Source organism: Catharus ustulatus, chromosome 2 (assembly GCF_009819885.2).
Source record: "Catharus ustulatus isolate bCatUst1 chromosome 2, bCatUst1.pri.v2, whole genome shotgun sequence".
Taxonomy (NCBI): Eukaryota; Metazoa; Chordata; class Aves; order Passeriformes; family Turdidae; genus Catharus; species Catharus ustulatus.
In genome coordinates, this window is record NC_046222.1 from 20,756,121 (window position 1) to 20,777,597 (window position 21,477).

The window sequence follows — 21,477 nt, forward strand, 5'->3', positions numbered from 1 at the left end:
GTTTGTTCCTCAGGTAGTTCCTTTTGGCAGAAGGGAATTCTCCACTACACCTACTTGTACCAAAGGAGTAAGGTAGATGTTCTCCATTAATTTGTCAGAAGTTAAGTAAGCTTCAGCCATCCCTGCAAAATGGAGAACAAGTTGCTAACATCTCTAATTTTGTAAATCTGTATGCAGCTGGGAATAAGAGGCCTTTGAAAATATGCACTGAAAATTTAAGTGCAGGGGAGCACCTGCAAAACAAAAATCTCCTTTATCTTTTTCCATGAGTGAATTATTAACTGGCACAGTTGTGTGCTTAAATCTTAGGTCCAGTTTACAGTTGTCACTTGCACTTGAAGGGGTGTAAATGGAGGCTGATATCCTTTATAATAGTCATCTCCAAGCTGTTCCTTTTCCCTCTGTGGGCAATCTCTCACTGGCAGAGGTGATGCAAGGCAGAAATATTTCCTACTTTTTAATATTTGTGGCACAGAATAAGCAAATTATGCAAATAACTCAACAAGACCACAATGACAGTGGTATTCTAGAGAATACCACGAATTATCATTACCTTCCCAAGCCTTTAGGCTATGAAAATAAACTTTAAAACTCTACTGAAGATTTAAGCACTAAGAGCCCTTCCCTTCCATCACCACCTAAATATATGAGCTGCTTCTAGAGCTGGATGCCTCCTCAGTAAGACTACCACTTGTTTTGAGCTTATACAAGCATTTACAACTACCATATAAATTGAAAGGTTAGCATGTCTCCTCTTGCCTTGTTATACTTCTGTTTGTGTAACACAGAGCCCAGTAGTCATCATCAACAAAGAAAACCTTTGGAAATATGTCTTTGAGGAGGAAAACTCTGCACATGGATCAGTTATATTCGTCACAGAATTCAACATCTGAGTTACGGGTTCCCAGAGACTAACCTGGAAGGCTGCTAAGTGACCCTCAGGAAAAGTTTCAAATTGTGGCTTTTCTGCACTGTCCTGTTGGTATATAATATATGTATATATATATGTATATATATATTTATATATATGGGGGTTTTTTTGTTTGGTTGGTTGGTTTTTTTGGGTCATGCAGCCCCTAGACTGATGTCCTACCCATTAGGTTACCCTCAATGAACAAGACTCAGGGAACTCCTGAGTTCATCATCCAAGAACCTTTATTTGGAATACAGGCTGAAAAAGACAATCTATTTCGTCAAGGGTTTCCACACCTCTGTAAACATGCAGTCTCCTCATCTAGATGATCTCATGCATATATTCATCAAAGTTCTTACTTTGCTTTGAGACCACATTTGCAGCAAAACAGTAATATATGCAGTATAAAAAGGTTTTGGGTGAAATCCAGTACAAGCATCTCATGGTGAAATCATTCTTAATATTATTTAACAGCTACCTGGTGTCTGATCCAGAGAAACTGGCCACAACTACACCTTCCTTTAGAGACTTAAATGAATGGCACATGTGAGCCTTGGATGTTACATGAATGTAGGGCAAGAAGGAAACATCATAACTTGTCCCTCACATTGTCAAGCACATTCCTCCTCCATTTTTTGACAGTGCATTGTTGATAGAGTGATAGCTGCTAAACAGGTACGAGCTCATCAGCACTCCTTACCAAAGAAACCTTGTCTGGAAACTCTTACATCTCTCACTAGAAGTGGAGGGAAGGAAAACTGGAAGTCTCTGGCTTAAGGAAAACCATTTGGTACTACAGAAGTTAAGTGAAGATCAGCTAACCTGCTGGAGCATCACAGGCTGGAAACCTGAATGTTCTGGCAGAATGCGTCATTTTGGCAATGGTGCAGGTGACAGTCCTGCAAAGTCCTCATGGTCTTTATCACGTAGTAGGAAGTGGCATTGCTGCCCTGGATGCAAACATCCTAAAAAAGAAGTGGTTAGTTAGTGACTCCACAGAAATAAATTCTTGAAGACAGCTGACACCACAAGTGTTAAAGTGCAAGGTCACAATACGAATACTGTGGAATGAGTTATCGGGGTTGTCAGTAACAGATATACCTGCCAGTGACCATGTCTTATGAAATAAAAACCACAGCACAGCACCAAACCCAGCAGTCTTACAGAATCCTTACTTTTCAGCTTTCAAAACTCTTCTGGAGAGTTTTTACAAATAGGTGGTTTAAGACCCAGGCTGATTAAATACCTGCTCTGGCTCCTGTCACCTTGGAAACAGGATCTAGGATGGAAATACAAATGTTCATGTACAACAGACTTTTCCCCATTTTTTTTATTGCTCAGAACAATAATATGAGAGTCCACAGCAAGGTCTGCATTTCCGGCTATGTGCACAGTGTAACAAGTCCATTGATGCAGCTTATGGCAGGCAGCACTTCATGGTAAATGCTGCACTGGAACTAGGAGTGCCCATGCCTCTGCTGCTGAAAGTAGGGGAAAAAACTTACTTTCACACTCCCTAATGCAGATCATGCACCCACGCAGCTTTAGCTCCTTATTTACTGTAGCCAGTTTATTGTGGGCCATGGTAACTATCTATGTTATATGTCTGTTCTTGCTTGTGTCCCTGGGAGAGAATGAGATTGTGTAGTGGTTATATTGTCAGCAGGGTTTCTTTTCCAAATTCCTTTGCTTCTGTTCTGTTCTTCATGCAGCCCACTGGAATAATCTCTTTGTATACTGCAGAGTTCTTCCAAGAGATTTTTCTTTTTTGTTGGCAACATCCATGAGAAAACAAGGAATTCTACCTTGCAGTTTTGTTCCCTCAAAACATAAGTTTACGTCCACCCATTTAAGTCCTCTTGCTTTTGTCCCTAATCTGTCTTAATGTCTTCAGGCAACCAAGAAACTGGCCTTTCATCTGCCTTGAACTCTTGAGAATTGCTCAACAGTTGCACAAAATTGTTTTTCCTCCTCCTGCTGTGAAGATAGTACCAAATTAGGAGTGTATTATGGGCCAGGCTTTTTCCAGTTGCCAGGGGCTGTGATCTCATTACCTAAAGATGGAGAGATGTTCCTTGCTGCATTTGACATGGAGGCCTGAAAGTACTGTGCTCCTTTAGGCATTTTGGGATTCTCAGTGTCTTACAGGGACTTTATTTCCCAGCTTTCCTGACACTTAAGTGGGTGTGGCCAGGTAAATATTACAGGGTGTCCACAGCCAAAGAATACAGTACCCCTAAAAGATAGTGGAAACAAAGGGAGCTGAAGTTAGGCCTGATTTTCTTGCTCCTTTGTCAGAGGCCATTATGGATTTAACAGCTTGTGATAACTAAAATGTTGCCCTTCTAATCTAAATTTCAAGAGGGATGCCAGGATTACCACCTTGGGTTTGGTTTGGGGGTTATGGTCTCAGCACTAGTGATTACAATACAATATGATCCTCAACTTCAGATCACTGCTTGATGTCCTCTTATCCTGGAAATTAAATTATGCTGATTTAAATGTCTGCATCCATTGTCTTTCCAAAACACTCAGACAGCTTGGTTTTAAAGATAAATGCTTGTCATTTTTGGGGCAGACTGTGTGCTAGGTTTAAGTTCACTTAGCAAAGCTTTTTTATTGGACTGGCTCATGTAACTTGTTAACATGCAAGAAATTATTAAGCTTTCACTTCCTCCACTCCCATTTCCTGTTTGGATGTTGAAAGGAAGCCCTGATTGCTAATTTGTGATTAGCCAGCAACCCAGAGTGAACTTAATCCTGTGGGTTTGTGTGGTGCTTGCCTATGCAGATACAGCCTCACTCAAGAGTGGGATTGCTGCAGCTCACGTTTAATGGGGAGAGCTGTAAACAATCTGCTCTTCTTTCCCTGAATTCATGGCTTGCATTCTGAGAACAGAGGTAGTGCCTGCCTGCCAGAGCTTGCTTGGGAGGTGACCCTAAAAAGTTGGATGCTGCAGAAGAGAAGGGTCACATGAGGGTGTTTTTCCAGTCTTGCTTGCCCAGGAGGTGGCACTGTGCAATAGTGGGATTTTCACCTGCAGCATGTGTCGACTGACCCAGCTGTGATTGTTTGAGATGTGACAGATGAGTGAAGTTCCTTAGTCAGTGGAAACAGAGTGACTTGTACTTCTTTTAGGATGCCTTAGCTCTCTCCTCTGTGAAACGCATCGTACTATCTGCTTTGCACTTCTGCATTAGGGAACTGACCTTTGTATGTATTCTTGTGCAGTCAGGATTAGAATTGGGTTTGTGGGTGACATTGTTCTGGCCACTAAAGAAGTGCTGATATCTTTGGAGCATCATTATTTCTGAGGCTTTTGTACAAGTCCTTTGTGTCCCCCTTGATATTTCCCAGACCTACTGACAAAGCAGCCAAAACGAAGAGCTATATACAGGTAGCATGTGCTAGAAAACTAGAAAGCTTGGAAGAGTCTCTGTGGGATCTCTCTGTCCTGCATGCATTGTGCTACGCTCCTGTAAGAGTACTGGTTGCTCTGGTTTAGTGCTTGTATATAACACACACAGAGCTTTTTTAAGGGATCTCTGACCCCACCTGCAAATCCCTGACCTGACTTGTGCTCCCAAATGCAGCTGAAATAAATCTAGAAAATCTTCCAGGTCTTTCAGCCTGAGATTAGGAGCACATTCAGATCTGTGGGTAATTCTGATTTTGGAATGGATATACTACTTTACAAAAGTATACTACTTTACAAAATCATAGGCATTTTTATTAACCTTCTTTTAATTCTCAGAAAGGTGAAAAGGGGTAATGCTCTCATAACACAAGAAGTACAAGAACATAACACAATGTAACAAATATGTTCACAATATACCTTGGAGCTAGAAATGTTACGGGAATGTGAAATACTTTTGTTATTATTAACCAAATCTTAAGTGGCCTATACATCTGTAACAAAGGCCTCTTAGCAAACAGATCCTTTGAAATACCCTGACCCTTTCCACTTTTTCAGAGATGTTAATAGTTTCCTGGCTCAGTGTTTTAGGAAATGTCGTCATAGTCTGGAGGAACCAATAAAAACATAAGTCACCTATTTTGTCTGATCGTTTTACACCAGGATATTTGAGGCTGGAAACTGTGGAGGATAGGAGGGGACTGCTTTGTTTGTGTGAGTGGAAGATGTAGAGGATTTAATGCTGCTTTAGTATAACTTTGCCTATTAGGACTCTAGAACTGTGTGGAAAATAATATTTTTTGAGTTCATAGAGGCTTTAGATAGTTTTTGTAACTATTTAATGATTTTTTTTCTCCTTCCTATGCCATTTATTGCTTCAATGTCTGATGAGAGGGGTATTGTATTTGGGGAAGAGTATTCTGTTGGTTTTAGGCTTTCATTGTCCTTTAATAAAGAGGTAAGAGCTCTAAGAAATGGCAGTGCCTTTAAAAAGTGTTGGCTGCTGATTATGACAATATGATTGGTAGGACAATAGCTTCTTTGGTATGGTCAAAGGAGACCATTTCCTACAAGCAGAAAATGTAATTACTTCAGTTAAAGAACTACTACTGTATGAAATCTTAGTACAAAGCATCATTAAATAACATTGTGAAAAGCAAACCATGAGTGTCCGCAACAGGCATCCGGTGACACTTTGTTCTGCATTATAAATGCCAGCATTTACAGTGGGACAAACCCCGCCATAATTCCATGGTTTTGATGCTCTCCCTTCTGAGGCAAAGCTTTCAGCAAGTGTGGTAGTCCTGACTGTGATCTCCTGGCTGTGGAGAGCAGATATACATTGCAGTTTTTTCCCTGCTGTGCTGTTGTCTGCCAGAAGCTTCACACAGCCCCTCAGAGGTAACATCTCTGTTACTGTTGGTTTACGCCTGTTTGCGTGGAGCTGGGAAAGGCTGTTGTGACCCTGTTTATCCTCTGCCTCTTCCCAGAGCATCCTCCAGAGAGGACCAAAGTTTTTGACTGTTTTTGGGAAGTCATGCTCTGTGTTTTCTCCTTTGTATTCCATCTGTGTTGGAGACCAGTGTAATGTTTGTCAGCAGTCTAGAGAAACTGAAGGATAACACTTACTTCATCCTGCATAGCTACTTTACAGAAATGAGCTGTGGCACCCAAAGAGACAGCCACTACCACTGCAAGCTGCACCATAATTCATCATGTGGACTCTTCTCCTCACCTGCCCCCCAAAGTAGAAAAATCAAACATGATTTCTTTTCAGCTTCTGTTGTAACCTCAAATGGAAGTATGTGCAGCTGTCAGTGGTACACTGAGAGTTCAAACCATGTTCAGGCTGCAATTCAGGGTCTGCAAACCGACATTAAAATGTGCTTCGAGATTTCAGAAAGATGCAAAAAGAGGACAAGGGTACCAAGGTACCCTGATTAGAGTTCAGTCCAAAGGGGAAATTGCTGCTGATCTAGTGCATTTGTGTCTTATAAATCCAGCAAGGGGTTAGCTCAAGACTTATACAAGAAACCAACAAATGAACCCCGCAAATGAACCTTTTTGTTAACTCTCACCAGACGTCTGCCCTTTATGTTTTTGGAGGCTTTTCTGTCCACCTTTCAATTTAATGTACTGAATGCTGGTTCTTACTCTTTTTCAAGCTGAGTGTGCATCAGCCCTGTGGCAAAGAGATGGTGTCCTGTTGCCTTCCACTCATGACAACCACTAGGGCATATTGCCACAGCAGAGGTGTCCCCTTGGTACCTGTCAGTATAGCTTATCCTTTTTGTGTATGTTTTAGCAGGTCAGGCTTAGAATTGTTACTGTGAACTATGCCATGAGATACCCCTTTCAAATTCCTTCTTAAGATGGAGCTGGATCTGTATGTGGGGGTTTCTCTGGAGTAGTATCAGTATTGGAGTCAGTATCCCTGAGCACGTAGTGATACCAGGGTCGCTGCTCTGTCCCAAGGCACAACATGCAGGCAACAGCCAAGCTGAGGCAATTTCTTTCCCAAGTAGCACCATTGGAGACCTGAAGAGACGTATGTTGAGCAGGATGTGTAGGTGAAGGGGTGAATACAACATTGTTATTGTTGTTGCTTGTTCCCACAACAAATTCAGAGCTAAGTGCCCATGTCAGATGCTCTTACTAACTACTTAGGGGCTTTGGAGTAGGCAAGTCTCTCTTTCTGACTGCTGTCTTCCATGCTTGGATTTCATCTCACTCATCAAGGGGTATAGGCCCTGATGGGAGAAGTGTAGCTTTTTCTGTCATCTCTGTTTCCTGCATTTTCAGGGTCTAGGGAAGGCAGAGCTATTCTCAGTTAAACCCTTAGTTCAGTAATTTGCAGATGGGAGCTTTTTAATTTTTATTAGTGTGTGGTTAAACCATTATGAACTGTGCATGTATCAATTCTAAAATAAACACCTCTCTAATCCACCAGAGGAACTGTGACCTCAGGAAGAACCAGATTTAAAAATAAGACTATCTTTTTAATCCTTAGCTAGCACCCCACTCCCTCAGGCTTTCGTGATGATGACTGGAATTTCATTGACTGCAGGATTTTTTTTTTCAATAAACAGAAGCTATCCAATCCTACCCAAAGCAATTTAGTGAAAGTGAAACTGTAGAAAAGATGAAGGCAAACCATTTCTTACATTTTTGTCTTTTTTGCTGTGTCCTACCATATGGCTTGGCCATAGCAGTTGTGTGAAAATGCGTGACCTGTTCTGTAAAGCTGAATACGCTGTGGTTTCTGTGTTTACAGCAGATACAAGGAAAAGGTTTTGTCTTCAGGCATGTCTGTGCAGGGCCTAGAACACTTTTGGCTCTACATAAGAAATAATAATAATAAGGCCAAAACCTCTCTGCCAGCTAGTGAAATGAAAATGCTGTACTTCACAGTTATGTCATTGGAGAATTATATTTCATTAGAGCTGATATTAAAAACCCTGATGTCAGTTGTGAAATGTGGCTGACTTCAAATTTGCAAAGCACATAGGAAATTTTTTCGTAATGTGTTGTCACTTTAGAAGTCTGGCAGTCCTTTAGGTTCACTTATAAAACTTTAAGCTCTCAGAAGGGGAAAACCCCAAGGCTATTTCCCCTGAGCTTTAAAAGCTTTCCTTTTACTAGCAAATACCATTTTTACAAAGTATATGCAAGTAATGTTCTGGATGCTTCAAACAGCAGCAGCTGTTAGGACTTTCAGTGTGGAGAACTGGATGAAGTAGCCACAAAAAGTAAGTTATTCTAGGTGTTTAAATGGGAGCTCTTAGAAAGTCAGTGAACAGGGTAGAGAGTAGCAGTCCAACCTGTTTCTGGTTTTTAAATGCAAAAACACGCCTGTTATTTTGCCATTTTCCCTTCCCATTTGGTGGCTCACAGGCCTGTGTAACTGGGAAGGACTGTGTGCACAGCACTTGTGTTGATTCCAATAGGTCACTGAGCTACAGAACAGTTTCCGTGTTAGTTTTCACAAATTTATGAAGTATTTGTAAATTAAACTTTTGTGTTAGTCGCAGAAAAGACATGAGGGGTATATGTGAGTATATATATTAGCTCTTATTTTTGCTTGCTAGATAATATTTCAATGTTCAGTGCAGTATGTAAGATTATTTCAGTTACAGTTATATTTATTGTAGGAGATGGTAAATGGTACTTGATTCTAAGCAGAATTTTCTGCTTTGAGTTTTTCCTCAGATGTGGAGAACTTGTGAACATACATACATAGTCATTTGCTAATAGAAAAATATATTATGGTTAAACAAGCAAATCCAAACTGTTTGTGGCTTGAAAATTGGGTAATGATTAGATGTGTGTCCTCTTCTGCTTGGATACATCCAACTCCACACTGTTCTCCTTATTGAATACTACACTGGGCAATAGCCATCATCTGCTACATCCACTCAGAAGCTGTTTTGGTGCTGTACCCACCAAATAAGACTGGCAGTGTCACAGTTCACATTTGGGAGATTTTCCGCTACACACTCTGATTATAATCTCCTTTCTCCACATTGATTTTTTACCAGATTTTTGGAGTTTGCTATTTTCAGGACTTCTCTCTCTCTTTTGAAATCTGGCAGCAGTGATAATGAACAAAGTCTGATAAAATTGTAAAACATCCTGTGCAAAATTTTCTTTAGGAAGGAGTCTCCAGTCAACCCAGTGCAACCTTTCTTACAGGTCTATCCAATTGTGTATAGTATTTCTTAAAAATTCACTGGAGTTAATGGCATTAAAGTGGTGAATCTTAGTAATGTGAAAGCTGTTTGGTGGACAGACAGGACTGAAATGCCAGTTAATCCCTGGCTGGGCAGATGCAGCTGTTCTTTTTTTACTTTGTCAGCCTACTTGTGTGAGCAGGTTATTGTCTCTTTGGTGAGACAAAGGAGTGGGGTGCTTGTGCATAAGGGTTAGATTAACCTCTGGGATCAGGGTCTGGTTAAGGCAGTTTGTTTTTATCAGCACATTCTGAGGCAAGTGGAAACTGGGTGGTTTGGATTATGAAAAGTCCCTGAAGTGTGCATATGTTCAGCTTGTTAGCTTCGTGTGCTTGGGGACTGTAAAATCAGTGACAAACCCACCTTTTCTTTTTTCTCTTTCTTGATTTTTTTTGGTTGGTTGTTTTGTTTTCTTTTTATTTTGGTAAAAATAGTAAAGGCATTGAAACACTTTCTGGAAACAGAAAACATTCCCAGCTTTTATGGATATGTGGTCAACCGGCTCTTGCTTGTTCCCTTATAAGCAATATTCTTAACGGGAAGAAGTTGCTACTATTTCAGGTCAGTGTGTGTTTTCTTTTACAGTTGCCATGGCACTGTTAAGACAGATATGTTCTGTAGTTGTTTGTCTTGTTATAAGATGTGAATTTTATTTTCAGCACTGCATTTGCAGCATAATAGCGTGTGCAGTAATTTTCCATACTTGACCAAAGTTGTCCCTGTTGGAGTTACTACACTGTTTTTTTCTTGTTTGTCATACAATGTTTTATGTGCCCACCTTAGGTGCACTAGAGTCAATAGCTCCCCCATACAGCCTTTGAATTTTGGATATTCTATAGCCTAGTGGATACTTAAGGTTAGAGACATTATGTCATGGTTGCAATCTTACATAAACACAAACCAGAGAGCCTAATCTAGTAATTTTTTATTCAGCTCAATAAACTTGGCTATGCTACAGCTTATCTTCTGAGGAGGCGCCCAATATTGATTTAAAGGCTTCAGGTGATGGAGAATCTAACCAAGATTAACTGTAAGTTAGAGCTACTAAATTTTACTTAGCTCTGTCAGTGTTTAAAAATGTAGCTTTACTTAAAGTGCAGCAAAACAACAGCAGCAGCAGCCATAGCCAAAATCTACCATCTCTTTTTTGTTTTCCTTATGTTTTCTGGTTTTTTAGTGAAATTTTCATCAGACTGATTGGAATAAAATCTCACGGTACTCCAGCTTTTACTTATTGCTATTACAGAAAAAATTAGAGGGGAGTCCATAGGGTTGTCAAAGTAAATTTGACAATTTGAAGTGTGTTGACATAACTAGAAATGAGTCAAGCCCAAGACACACCGACACTGGCGTTGAGCCGCAGTTTTTCCCTGCTATGGGTTCCTGTTACTTTGATGACACCTGTCGTTGGTTCACTGAGACTCAGCTTTACTGACTGACATGAGTCTGTTTATCACACAGGAAACTGCAGTGAGGTGTCTGCAAATGTCACAAGGCTCTCTTACCCCTACACGTGGCATTCAGGTGGAGTAAAGTATTGAAGAAAGCCAGAATTTTTATGTTGCTGTTATGGTTAGCCATATCAAGTAAAGCAAACCTGTTTTGTCTTTGCATCTCTTTAGCCTTGCCTTTTTGGTTTATTTGTTTGGTTGTGGGGTTTTGGGTTTTGTTGTTGTTGTTGTTGTTTTTATTTTAATAGCTGAAAATACGAATCAGCTTTGGCAGAAATAATGAAAAGGAAGAAGCCCATCGCTACCAGAATAAACTGACTTGATACTAAGTCATGAGAGAGTGGTAGACCTGTTCATCCAGTTTATTAGCAGTCCATGTAAAAAAAATGTAAAAACATTTTCTGCTGTTTGCAAAAAGTTGGGTTTGAGAATAACAAAAATTCAACCCTTTCAGTTACAGCAGAGGCTGGTTTGGGGGTGGCACCGCTTCTATATCCTTTTCACAAGGTATCTAAAATTTAATTGGGGAAGAAGGATACATAAAACACCTACATGTCTGTTTAGTTAAATTTGCTTCTTGTTGGACAGTTTAGGGGCTTCTGAATTAAAAACAGTTAAAAACAGCTTTCAGCTGTTCGCTTAATCTTGCTGAAGGCATCACTTAGTAGATATAAGGGCAAAGAAATGCTTTGCCAACCAAAGGTATTTACAGAAGAGGGAGCTCGTGATTTCTGTCACGCCTGTTTGCATCAGTGTGCCCTCATGGCTTGTTTTCTTTTAAGGTTCCCTGAACATAAGAGACTGTTTTTCCTGTATGCATATACAAGAGTTAAGTTTCTAAACTTGAGACATTGGTTTTCTGAGCAGCAATATGATCAACTGTCATTCAAGCTAGTAGAAACTTGACTGAGAGTAAGAATTGGCCCAAACTCAAGTTACAGGAGTGTCAGGTGGGTTGGCATCCTCTTTTTGGATGAGCCATTTCTCATCACAGATGTAATCTGAAGATTATTGTCATTGTTTTGTTCTTAATTCATATGCAGTTTATAAGCCAGCTTTGGTACCCAATAAGAACATTTAAAGTTTTCCAGGATTTGGGGTTTATTACTACGGTAAAAGACTTCCACAATGGACTTCCTTCAGTTGGTTATCCTATTCTTATTATTTTGAAATTAATACTCATTGCTGCCATTACCTGACAGATTATGAAATGGGTTTTCAATTGATCAGTATGTTGTTTTTGTTGAGAGAGATCTTTGTTAATTGTCTCTGTTTTCTTTTCTTGGCATTTGTATCTTTCCATGATACGTATTTATATTAAGTGGTATAAAAATTAATAACTCAACTTTGTACTTCAAGGTACAGACTGTGATTGTAAATCAATGCAATTATGTGCTGGCAATTAAGAGGTTAAATGAGTTTCCAATTTAAGAAACAAGATGGGAAGGTTGTCTGAAGACGCTTGGGGCTGTGTCTTTCCAGGAGCCACAGGTCAGTAGAGTACCCACTATCACTTGGGCTCACACAGTTCCATGCTGCTGCTGCTGCTTTTGCTATGTACGGCTTGATGGCCCTATATTCCCAAAACTTGCCTGCAAAACTGTACCTCAAACAAAACACCTTGCTTGATCCTAATGCTATAGGTAGCATTTAGGACTCTGATGTAACTTTTTAGCAGAATCTCTAGTCAATGGTGGAAACCAAAAGAGCATCAGAGTGCAAAATGCTTTGGCTCCTTAACTTAAATGCTAACGTCAGCTCAGCTGAGCTCCCAGATTCCCATTTGGCAAAAGACAGATTACATAAGCAGCAGTAATTTTCCCCATGCTTGGAAAGAATTGGTTGAAATGCTTAGCAACTCCCCACAAGTGCAGCAGGCTGCTGCCTGCAGTGCTTGGTCAGAAAGTAAAAATACCTTTTGGCAGGACCGTGGTCAGCCAGTCCAGCTCTGCCTGCTCTGCTGGCCACCACTCATCCTCTCCCAAGGCGATTAGCTGAAAGCATCCTGTGTGGCAAAGCCAGCTTGGGAGCTCTGGGTGGGGCCAGCCTGAAGGTACCCACAGTTAGTGGGAATGTTGAATGAGGTTTATGGAGTTCTTTGCTTGATAATAAACTAAAAGTTTTTTAAAAATCACAGACAAATGCTCGATGCATCTGCTAAAGTGACTGGCACTTGGAAAATTCACCTTTGCATTTGTTTGGAATTTATTTTGATGCTCTCTGTGAGGATTGTTTTGTCTGAAATGAAGTGCCTCTGTTTTGTGCTTCCAATGCAGATGCCTTTCATTCTTCCTTTGAATTATACCAAATGCTCAGTTGGAAGAGCAGATGTTCACCAATTACAGAAAAATAAATTAACTGAAAAGGAAAAGAAATCTAGAGGTAGGGCAGGGCATTTTAGTTGCCTGGTCACTCTAGTATGGGACAATCTGCTACACTTTGTGAGTGCAGACAAAGACAGACAGAGGATCCCAACTGGTACCCTGCCCTGGACTCCTCCCAGGCCATCACTGGGGCCATCAGCCCACCAAAGTCCCACCTCTCCAGGCCCAGAGGAGCACAGGGGCACAATGACAGGCAGAAAACTACAGATGCAAAGGACGGGACAACAAGTCCAGGACTGTCTTAGGAAAACCTCTGTCCCAGAGTCCAGATATGAAACCCATCAAGATGAGTCAATGCCAGAGCTCTTTTTGGAGGTATCTGGATATGTGTGTGATGGTCTGTGCCAGCAGCTGGGAGTGCTGGGATCCAGAAGTGGCTACTGGGCAGATTCTGTGTAAATATACACACATGTGCATGATAAGGACACGTGTATGCATGTAAAACAGACATACTCTGACTGGCAGACCCCTTCCCAGTGATGCAGGGAGGGGCTGTGTGTTCCTTCCTGAGGACACATCTTCAGCCTTGCTGCTGGTTGCACCTGGGAGCATGGGGCTGTGCAGGCTGTTCTTCTGACAGCATTGTCAGATCAGGTCTATTCCACTTATTCTCCTAATGAAGCTACTTAAAATCAGGTAGATGAGGAACATGCAAACTGAATTTTTTTAGAGACTGGTAACCATGTGTGTTTTTAGACTTTGTATGGTACCAGGTGAGTAGCAGGAGCTTGAGTTAGTGGTATGGATAAGCAGTGAAGGAAATTGCATGGCCAAAGTGACTTTTTTTGAGCATTGAAGAGCAGTAAACATCCAGCTGTGCTTCCTTGAAGCCTTTTCATTCCTCTATGAAAGGATGACCTTTAGTAACCTTTTAATGGCCCTATGCCTTAGAGTTCTGAGTATTCCTCATAATGTTGTAATCAGTGTCCAAAATACTTGGATAAGAGGATTAGTAACACTACATCACAACTTTCATCTCTTGATGGATGCCATCGTAAAATTCAGTGTAAAAGATGCAAATAAAATCTGACAATAAATTCCAAACACTGTTTTTAAAACAACTTTTAAAAAGGGGTGCTTATTTGGAGCTGGATACCATCACCTCTTTCCTTTATCATTGGTCAATTTGGCTTGTTAGAATTTGCCTAGTGGCTAGGTTTATTCACTGCTGTTCTTGTAAAATGATCTATTTATCACAGTTACTTTCCTTTGAATTTTAAAATCTTGCTCATTTGGATGAGCCATGCGTTTTTTAAAGTTAAAATTAAAGCAGTTCCCTTGCCCCAAAACAAGTTTCTAGCTTGACTTTTCCTCCATTTGAAAAACTTGTGGCAGTTCAATTAGGAAAAAGGTGGAAAAAACAGGCTTGTGTGGAGAAAATATAACTAATTACTCAGGTATCACCAAAGGGGAAATCTGATGAGGCAGATACAATCTTAAATTGAGGTTTGAACAATCTAGCAGCTGCAGAAAATGGACCAGTTTCTATGTTTTAGTGCAAATAAATGGCCAAAGCTGAAGTTTTATGTCTTTAGCAGAAGACAAAATCCTGAAGGGCTCAATGGGGGAGGTATTAGGGAAGAAGAATGGCTTTCATCATTACTTTATGAGAAGAAAGCAGTACATTTGCAGCATTGATTTTTAGTGCCATATGAGGTGAACTCACTCATGCTTGCTTGCTGAGATCACATGAGATGCCTAAGTATGTTTCATGATAACACACGTTTTTGAGGGCTTTGTGTAAGCTCCTATGTAAGAATCCTTTACTGCCAGTCTGTCTGTTTAATACTATCCTATCACGTGCTGAAGTTAAATTTGGCTCCTGCTTTTGAAAGGTTTTGATGATGGATTGCCTGGAGTCTGTGAGCCATGACCTCTGGAAAAGTGTTATTTTGAAGCCTGTTTTTACATTGATACAAAACGCATTAAATTCAGTGACGGAAGCAGCATTTGTTTTTATTCTAGCAATGGAAGCTGGATTTAGAGCATTGTTTTTATAGCAATTAAGAAATCCCTTGAGGAGGAGCCCTACAACATCTTACTTAAACGGTTAACTCCTTGTTATGTTAGTCAGCTCTCATTTAACTCTGATGATTGTGTGGGGTTTTAGATTAGCAAGACCACAGTGGTTCCCAACACCTTCTGGTACATCAAGTGGTTCTGGAAGGTGTAAGTGCAGAGTAAGGTCTCATCTAATGATAATGCCCGCTGCTCCTTAAAACCTGCACTACTTCTTTCAGAAATCTGGCCACTTGGGTTGTTTCAAAGGATAATGTGGCATGTGTGTGCTTTATCGTAAAATAATACATGGTTAACTTGATTTATGTTTTAGTCTTTTCTGGTCATCTTTTGCCTGTTTAATTAAAAATTTACTTGAAACACTTCTGCACTTCAGTTACCACTGACTAGTACCAAAATTAAACCATGCAGTATATCTGATTGGGCCAAGTTGACTTTGGTTTTTAATATTCTACCTGAAGTGTTTTGCCTTCAGTGTGTTACAATATGAAAAATTATAAACCTAGTAGCAGTCAGTTGATTTCTTTGTAGTGTATAATTGATGTTAGTTGTCTCTCCACAAAACAGACACAGCTTGACTGACTTTGAAATAAATTATCCCAGTTTTCAGGGCAAATAACCAAAATCAAGGAATTCTGTTTTCTTCTGAAAAAGCTGTAGAAAGAAACATCTAAATGAAACAGCTAAATTAAATATTAGCATCTTTTGGAAGCAAATTACTATTCAAAATATGCAAGAAAATCTGCAGCTACGGTTACAGAATTATCTAACTAACTTTCATTTGTATTTTGCAGATGCATGTAAGGCCTGTTGAGGCAATTCCAGCCATGTGCAGAAGTTTAGGAATTTATTTAATTTCCTGATTGAGTTTCTTGGTTTTGGTCATTTTGATTTTGGGGGATTTGGGTCTTTTTTTTAAAAAAAAGCTTGTTAAGTATCAGTATCTTCTCTGAGGAGTTAAGAAATAATGTTCACTTAAGTTATATGTGAAGGTCTAAAATGCTACTTTACATTTACTGGGGGAAAGACTGACTTAGGTATTTAGAGGGAAAATCTACTCAACTGACTGCAGAATTTGTGAATTCATTTTCTTTGAGAGAAGTCTGCTATATCTGATGTGGTGTGTGTTTTTATGTGGTGTGTTGTTTTATGATGCTAAGATATGCTTGTAAAATACCATGAAGGTGAGAAGGTAGAATACTATGTAAGAAATACCAAAGGATGTGAAATTTTAGTTTTGGAAGAAAAGTTTCAACATTAGATGCTTGTGAAAATGTAGCAAAATCTGTGCCTTAACATGTATATTAAGGAAACCAGATTCAGATTCCTTCTGTGTTTTTTAATAGATAAGTTTCTGTGACTAGAAAGTAAGTTCTGAATTCCACAAAATCAGTAGGAAGTTTGCCATCAAATTCCATGTGACTAAGATTTGGCTTATGATGTTTATGGCACTCAGGCTGGATTCCTTTCTTAATCACACTGGTGAAGCTCAAAACCATTTGCTGGTCACTGGTTGTAATCCACAGTGGTGGGTTACTGTACAGAAAATCCCTCCAAATAGATGAAGTATTTAATAAGGAAAGCTTTGGAAAGATTGGCTCTGCTGGGGGCAAGTCTCAGGCCATCTCATCAGACAAAGAAAGGCGAGTCATTCCTTAATGTAACACAAAGAAACAGAGAACTTCATTGATCAAAACCAGCTTTTTAAGCTTCAACCAGGAATTGCTTAAGCATAAGTACAAAATATGCTTCAGATTTGTCTACTTTCCCTTTTCTTGTGGATCAGCAGTGGAGTGTTACTTCAGATGTTTCTAGGAAGACCCAGCTTTATTTCAGATGTTCGTTGTGAGTCTGAGCTGTCCAATCAGACAGGTCTCTGTGGGCAGAAGTAGATGAAGCTTCTGCCATTGTGGAAATGTTCCAAGTGGGTCCAACACAAAGGCCATTTCCAACCTAAATTATTTTATGAGGTTTTGTCAGTGTGATAGCCAAAGCAAGCAAGTGGTTATAATTCATGCCTTACACTTTTGGCATTAACTAGGAGAAAGGAATTGATAGACACATTAATTATTGTTACATTCTTTCTCAAAGAAAAATTCCCAAATTACAGTAATTTCATGGAAGTATTGCAGCAATGGTTTTTAATCAGAAATCTTAATGGCAAGAGGATGAAAATTACTATCCGTATTGGGAATGCATAACAGACCACCAAACATCAAGAAATATCCATAATAGGAGTTTTGGTTTATAGTCATTTTAATTTGAAGCCAAGAGATCTAACAATCCTGTTACACAACATACTTACGCACTTTGCTAAGTTTTGATCATTAGACTCCCCGTGGAGTTTGAAAGAAAGGAAATAAAAAGCCTGTGACACTAGTTTTGTTGACCCTTTTCCAACCTGCTAACAGCTCTTGTTATTTTTATTGTTTAGGGGAAAAAAATATAAAAATTTTCTTGCCAAGAGCATGGGATTCCAGCTATTTTGCAAAAGATAAAAATTCTGAATATTTTATAGGATGTGAATTGTTGGAACTAGGGGCTGTGAAATTTGCACTCTGGCTTTTGAAACACAGCTTCAGGCAGTTGTCATGAAATACTTTCAGAAGTGTGCATTACCTAGAATTGTAAATGAATCTCACAAGGCTTTAAATGACCTGTGTCATGGAGTCCCTGTGGTTACATGTGAGAATACTTCGTAATGCTGTGTTCAATCTACTACATGACTGGCAGAGCTTCAGAAATACAGTGCTTTGGAAAATCACATTAAATATATTCCCATGCTTCAGTTGACTCTTAAAAATCTTCTGAAACACAAAAGAAATTATTAGTCACTGCAAGAACATGTAATGGATCTAACTGCTCTATTGCTTCATTTTTCACATGTATTGTATTTAGCCATAAGCATATGCATTGGCACTCTTTAAAAACTTCAGTCAGGATTTCTTTGCACGAACAGAAAAATTCCTATAGAAGTCAAAGGCACAGTTAAGATACCCAGCAGGCTAGCTGAGCTAATAAGGTTGAGGTGTGAGAGAGTTGTGAATGATCAGGATCATTCACAAAGGATGGGAGAAGTTGCCAGATGCAGGATGAGAGACCAGGAAGAAAACAAGAATCAGTTTTATACTAGCTTACCCAGCAGTGCGGAGCAGTACAATTACATATGGTAGACCTTCCTTTACTGCTTTTGTGGATGTTCCTCCTATGTCTTCATCATCCTTCTTAACAAAATGGATGGCAATTTACTTCCTTCACAATATCACAGTTTCATCCTGGAGCCTTTTAACTGGATGAACCAACTAAGATGTTTCAGTAGAAAAAAGTTTGTGAAAAAAAACATAATTTGAGGTTTTGAAACAGAAATGAGGCATTTGCCTACCTGGCTCTGGATGCTATTGCATGACCTAAAAATCCTGACATGATGATGCAAGATGTTTCCAGCCTGCAAATTTATTTAGGTAAGTGCTACTTCCTTAGGAAGGCAATTTATCTTAGACATAATGAACTGTGTCTCTTTGTCACCTCTGAATGAAAGATAGAAAAAACCCACTACATTAACCTGTAGGCTTTTCCCCCCCACTTCTTGTTTCTTCATGGCTGACAGAGGTGCTGGATCTCTACAGCTGTTGCCAAGGAGTGATCAGAGGGTATTACTGTGAGCCAGCTGTGAAATGCTCCTCTTTACTTGTAACATCAAGTCAGTCTGCAAACTTCGTCATCTTTTTTTACTGCAAAGGGATCTTAAAGAGATGGAGTTTAAAGGCAAGTTAAAAGTAGAGTGAAGCATCCGTGTTACAAGTAAAGGTTTGTTATACACAAGATTGTTATAGATTGTGTGAATATATTTTTCCTCATCTGTAAGTATGAATGAAATAAATATTCAAATAAGTGTTGGCCTCAAAATTAAGCAGTTAAAGAAAACCATTGAACTATACATCCTTATCTCTTTTAAGACAGACATCCATTTTTCTGTGTTTTTATTTAGAATGCATTTTAAACTGCTTGCTACATTTCCCTGAGATTTTAATTTGGTTTGGATTAAAGTTTTCAGATGGAGCAACTATTTTACTCCTCTAAATTAAACATTGCATAACGAAACTGAGTTGCTCAGTGCTTATGCACTTGAATAATAGCTGTACTGTTGTTTTGTTCCTACATAATTGTACTTACTTTCTTTGCCAGTGGCTATAGAAAAGTTTAGTCCCTTTATTTAGATTTTGTCTTTGAGATGTCTGTTATTCCTAATGACGCATGATTTGTAACTCCACATTCCTCACCACCATGCCAATGAAAGAAGTGTCATTTCTGGTTTGGGATGAAACTGTTTCTTCCAAATGGTTTTATATGGACACATCTATCAAAACAGCTGAAATAATTCTTTAGACAATCAAGGATAGGATCTCATGAATTTCCTTATAATTTAAAAATGTGTGCCCACTTTAGAGCAGTTCCTTTTACTGGACTCTACAAACATAGCCAAAAACTGAGGGGAGCTATTGAACCGCTCACTATCTATCCTGAAATTACAGTAATTTCACGAATACAAGCCGCACCAATTTGACCAAAATTTTGGTGGAAACCCGGAAGTGCGGCCAATATTCCGGGGCGGCTAATACATTAACAAAATTCTAAAAGCTGCCAACACGGAAGTGAGAGCCCGCGGCAGCCCCAAGCCAAGCTGGAGCCCGGCCGGCCCCGGCAGAGGTGGGAAAGCCTGGCAGAGGCGGGGCCAGCAGTGTGGGGGGCGGGCGGCAGAGCCTGAGCCAGCAGGGCAGGGCAGGGAGGGCGGCAGAGCCCGGGCCAGCAGGGCGGGGGAGCCCGGGAGCCACATTGCATAGGACAGGATAGTAGAAGCAGGAAGCCTGGCGGCGCGGGGCTGCCCGGCGGCGGGGAAAAGCCCCGTAGAAGCAGGGCTGGCAGTGCACGGGAGCCCAGGGGAACTGGGGCTAGCAGCGTGGGGGAGCCCGGCGGTGCGGCGGCCAGCAGTGCCGGCCAGGGCGAGCCAACATGGCAGCGGCGGTGCAGACGGGAGCGGGGAGCCAGGGAGTCTGGCAGCGGCGGCGGCAGCAGCACCGCCCGCAGGGCAAGCAAACGCAGCAGTGGCAGTGCAGACGGGAGCAGGGAGCCTGGCGGCGGCGGCGGCAGCAACACCGCCTGGCCGGCCCAGCCAAGCCGTAGCGCCGAGCCGGGCCATCCACCCCTATCGGCAACCATGAGCGGGCCGAGCCTGCCTGGCCCCGCCCCGAGCCAGTAAAGCCCGCTATGCCGCAATCCTGTTACTAATTGGCCAATTTGTGAAAGCTGCGCACGGATTCTCGCTACGAACGAAAGTGCGGCTAATATTCGGGGTGCGGCTTATCTATTGACAAAGACAGCAACATTGTCGAGGCACCGGGGGTGCGGCTTATAATCCGTGCTGCTTGTATTCGTGAAACTACTGTATGTAAAAAAAAAAAAAATCCAAACCTGTAAATTATTTGGAGGAAAAACTACAGAACACAGAATAATCTGCCATATTATTATACATGGGTACTTGGGAGTGTTGTAAGCACATTATGATGGATTAATGTTAAGAGTCACCCAAGAAGGAAAGCTGACTGAGTTCTATCCTTTAGTGTCCCTGTGCATGGAGAATCCTGCTGGCACTCTTGATCACTGACACTGTAAAATCAGTGTATCATTGGCCATGTAAAATCAGCTCATCACAGGAATTTGTCCAAATAGACTGGCTAATCTTTTAAATTTGGTAAGTCGAACAACTGCAACTCTAAACTATGTTTGGTAGGGAAAAAGCATATTCTCTGTGAAGTGAATCCTAGAAAACACAGAAGATATTAATTGTTCAATATTCTATCCATACGTGGAGTAACGGTGCTTCCTTAGTCTCAAGCTCTGACTGTGGTCAGTAGCAGTTGGTGATTAACTTCTGTGGGGAATAGACACTAGAGGGGCCCTTGGATCCTTACCTGAAAATGCATAATTTTGAGCTGTTTTGCATCTGGAAGGAAGGAAGTTCCAAATTTTTAGGTCAACCATATTAACAAACCTCTCTAGATATATTTTTAGTTCACTGAATGAAAGTCAGATTTGGCTGGTGAATAATGGGTTTCCTTCTGCTAAGTATGTTAGCTGATACTTTATTACAGAATGAAGTGTTTTCTTTCCCATTTTTCTTGCAACTGGCAAAGTGTAAAACTTCCAGTTTGCACTTGGCCTCAGAGAAGACTTTCCCCTGCTTTCTCCTCAAATTTCTGTATGTAGCTTGTCAGTAGCTTTTATGGTATTGTGGAAAAGTCACTGTTATTATGAAGAAATGGAAAAATTGCTAATTCTTGTATAGATTCAAAGTAGCAGATGTTTGCTATTGTCTTCTCAAGAATGAAATTTAATTGCTACATGCTACTAGACTTGAGGATCATCAAGGGAACATTATCTCACTATAAAAATAATTAAAACCTTCTTTCAGGATAATGCACATGTGGCTTATATAAATGTTGGCCACAGGCATTGCATCTGGGGATTTTATGATTGAAGGTATTTTATTTTTTGAGTGCCATGTTG

General features: G+C 40.4%; 2 protein-coding genes across 5 annotated transcripts in view; one reads left to right on the plus strand and one right to left on the minus strand.

The window, feature by feature from the left end:
- The window catches only part of CMSS1 (cms1 ribosomal small subunit homolog), a 232,513-nt gene that overhangs the window by 147,785 nt on the left and 63,251 nt on the right, over nucleotides 1-21,477 (plus strand). The window contains exon 1 of one of the 3 annotated variants that reach the window (XM_033051871.1): nucleotides 11,949-12,001. The exons of the other annotated variants lie outside the window; for them this stretch is intronic. Coding sequence (XP_032907762.1) covers nucleotides 11,950-12,001 — 52 coding nt within the window. The 5' untranslated portion in view covers nucleotide 11,949. Of the gene's footprint in view, nucleotides 1-11,948; nucleotides 12,002-21,477 lie in introns of those variants that run through there. 3 annotated transcript variants of the gene reach the window in all.
- The window catches only part of FILIP1L (filamin A interacting protein 1 like), a 189,724-nt gene that overhangs the window by 145,964 nt on the left and 22,283 nt on the right, over nucleotides 1-21,477 (minus strand). For both annotated transcript variants that reach the window (XM_033051866.2, XM_033051867.2), the window contains exon 2: nucleotides 1,736-1,878. The gene's annotated coding sequence lies outside the window, so the exon portion shown is untranslated. The remainder of the gene's footprint in view (nucleotides 1-1,735; nucleotides 1,879-21,477) is intronic.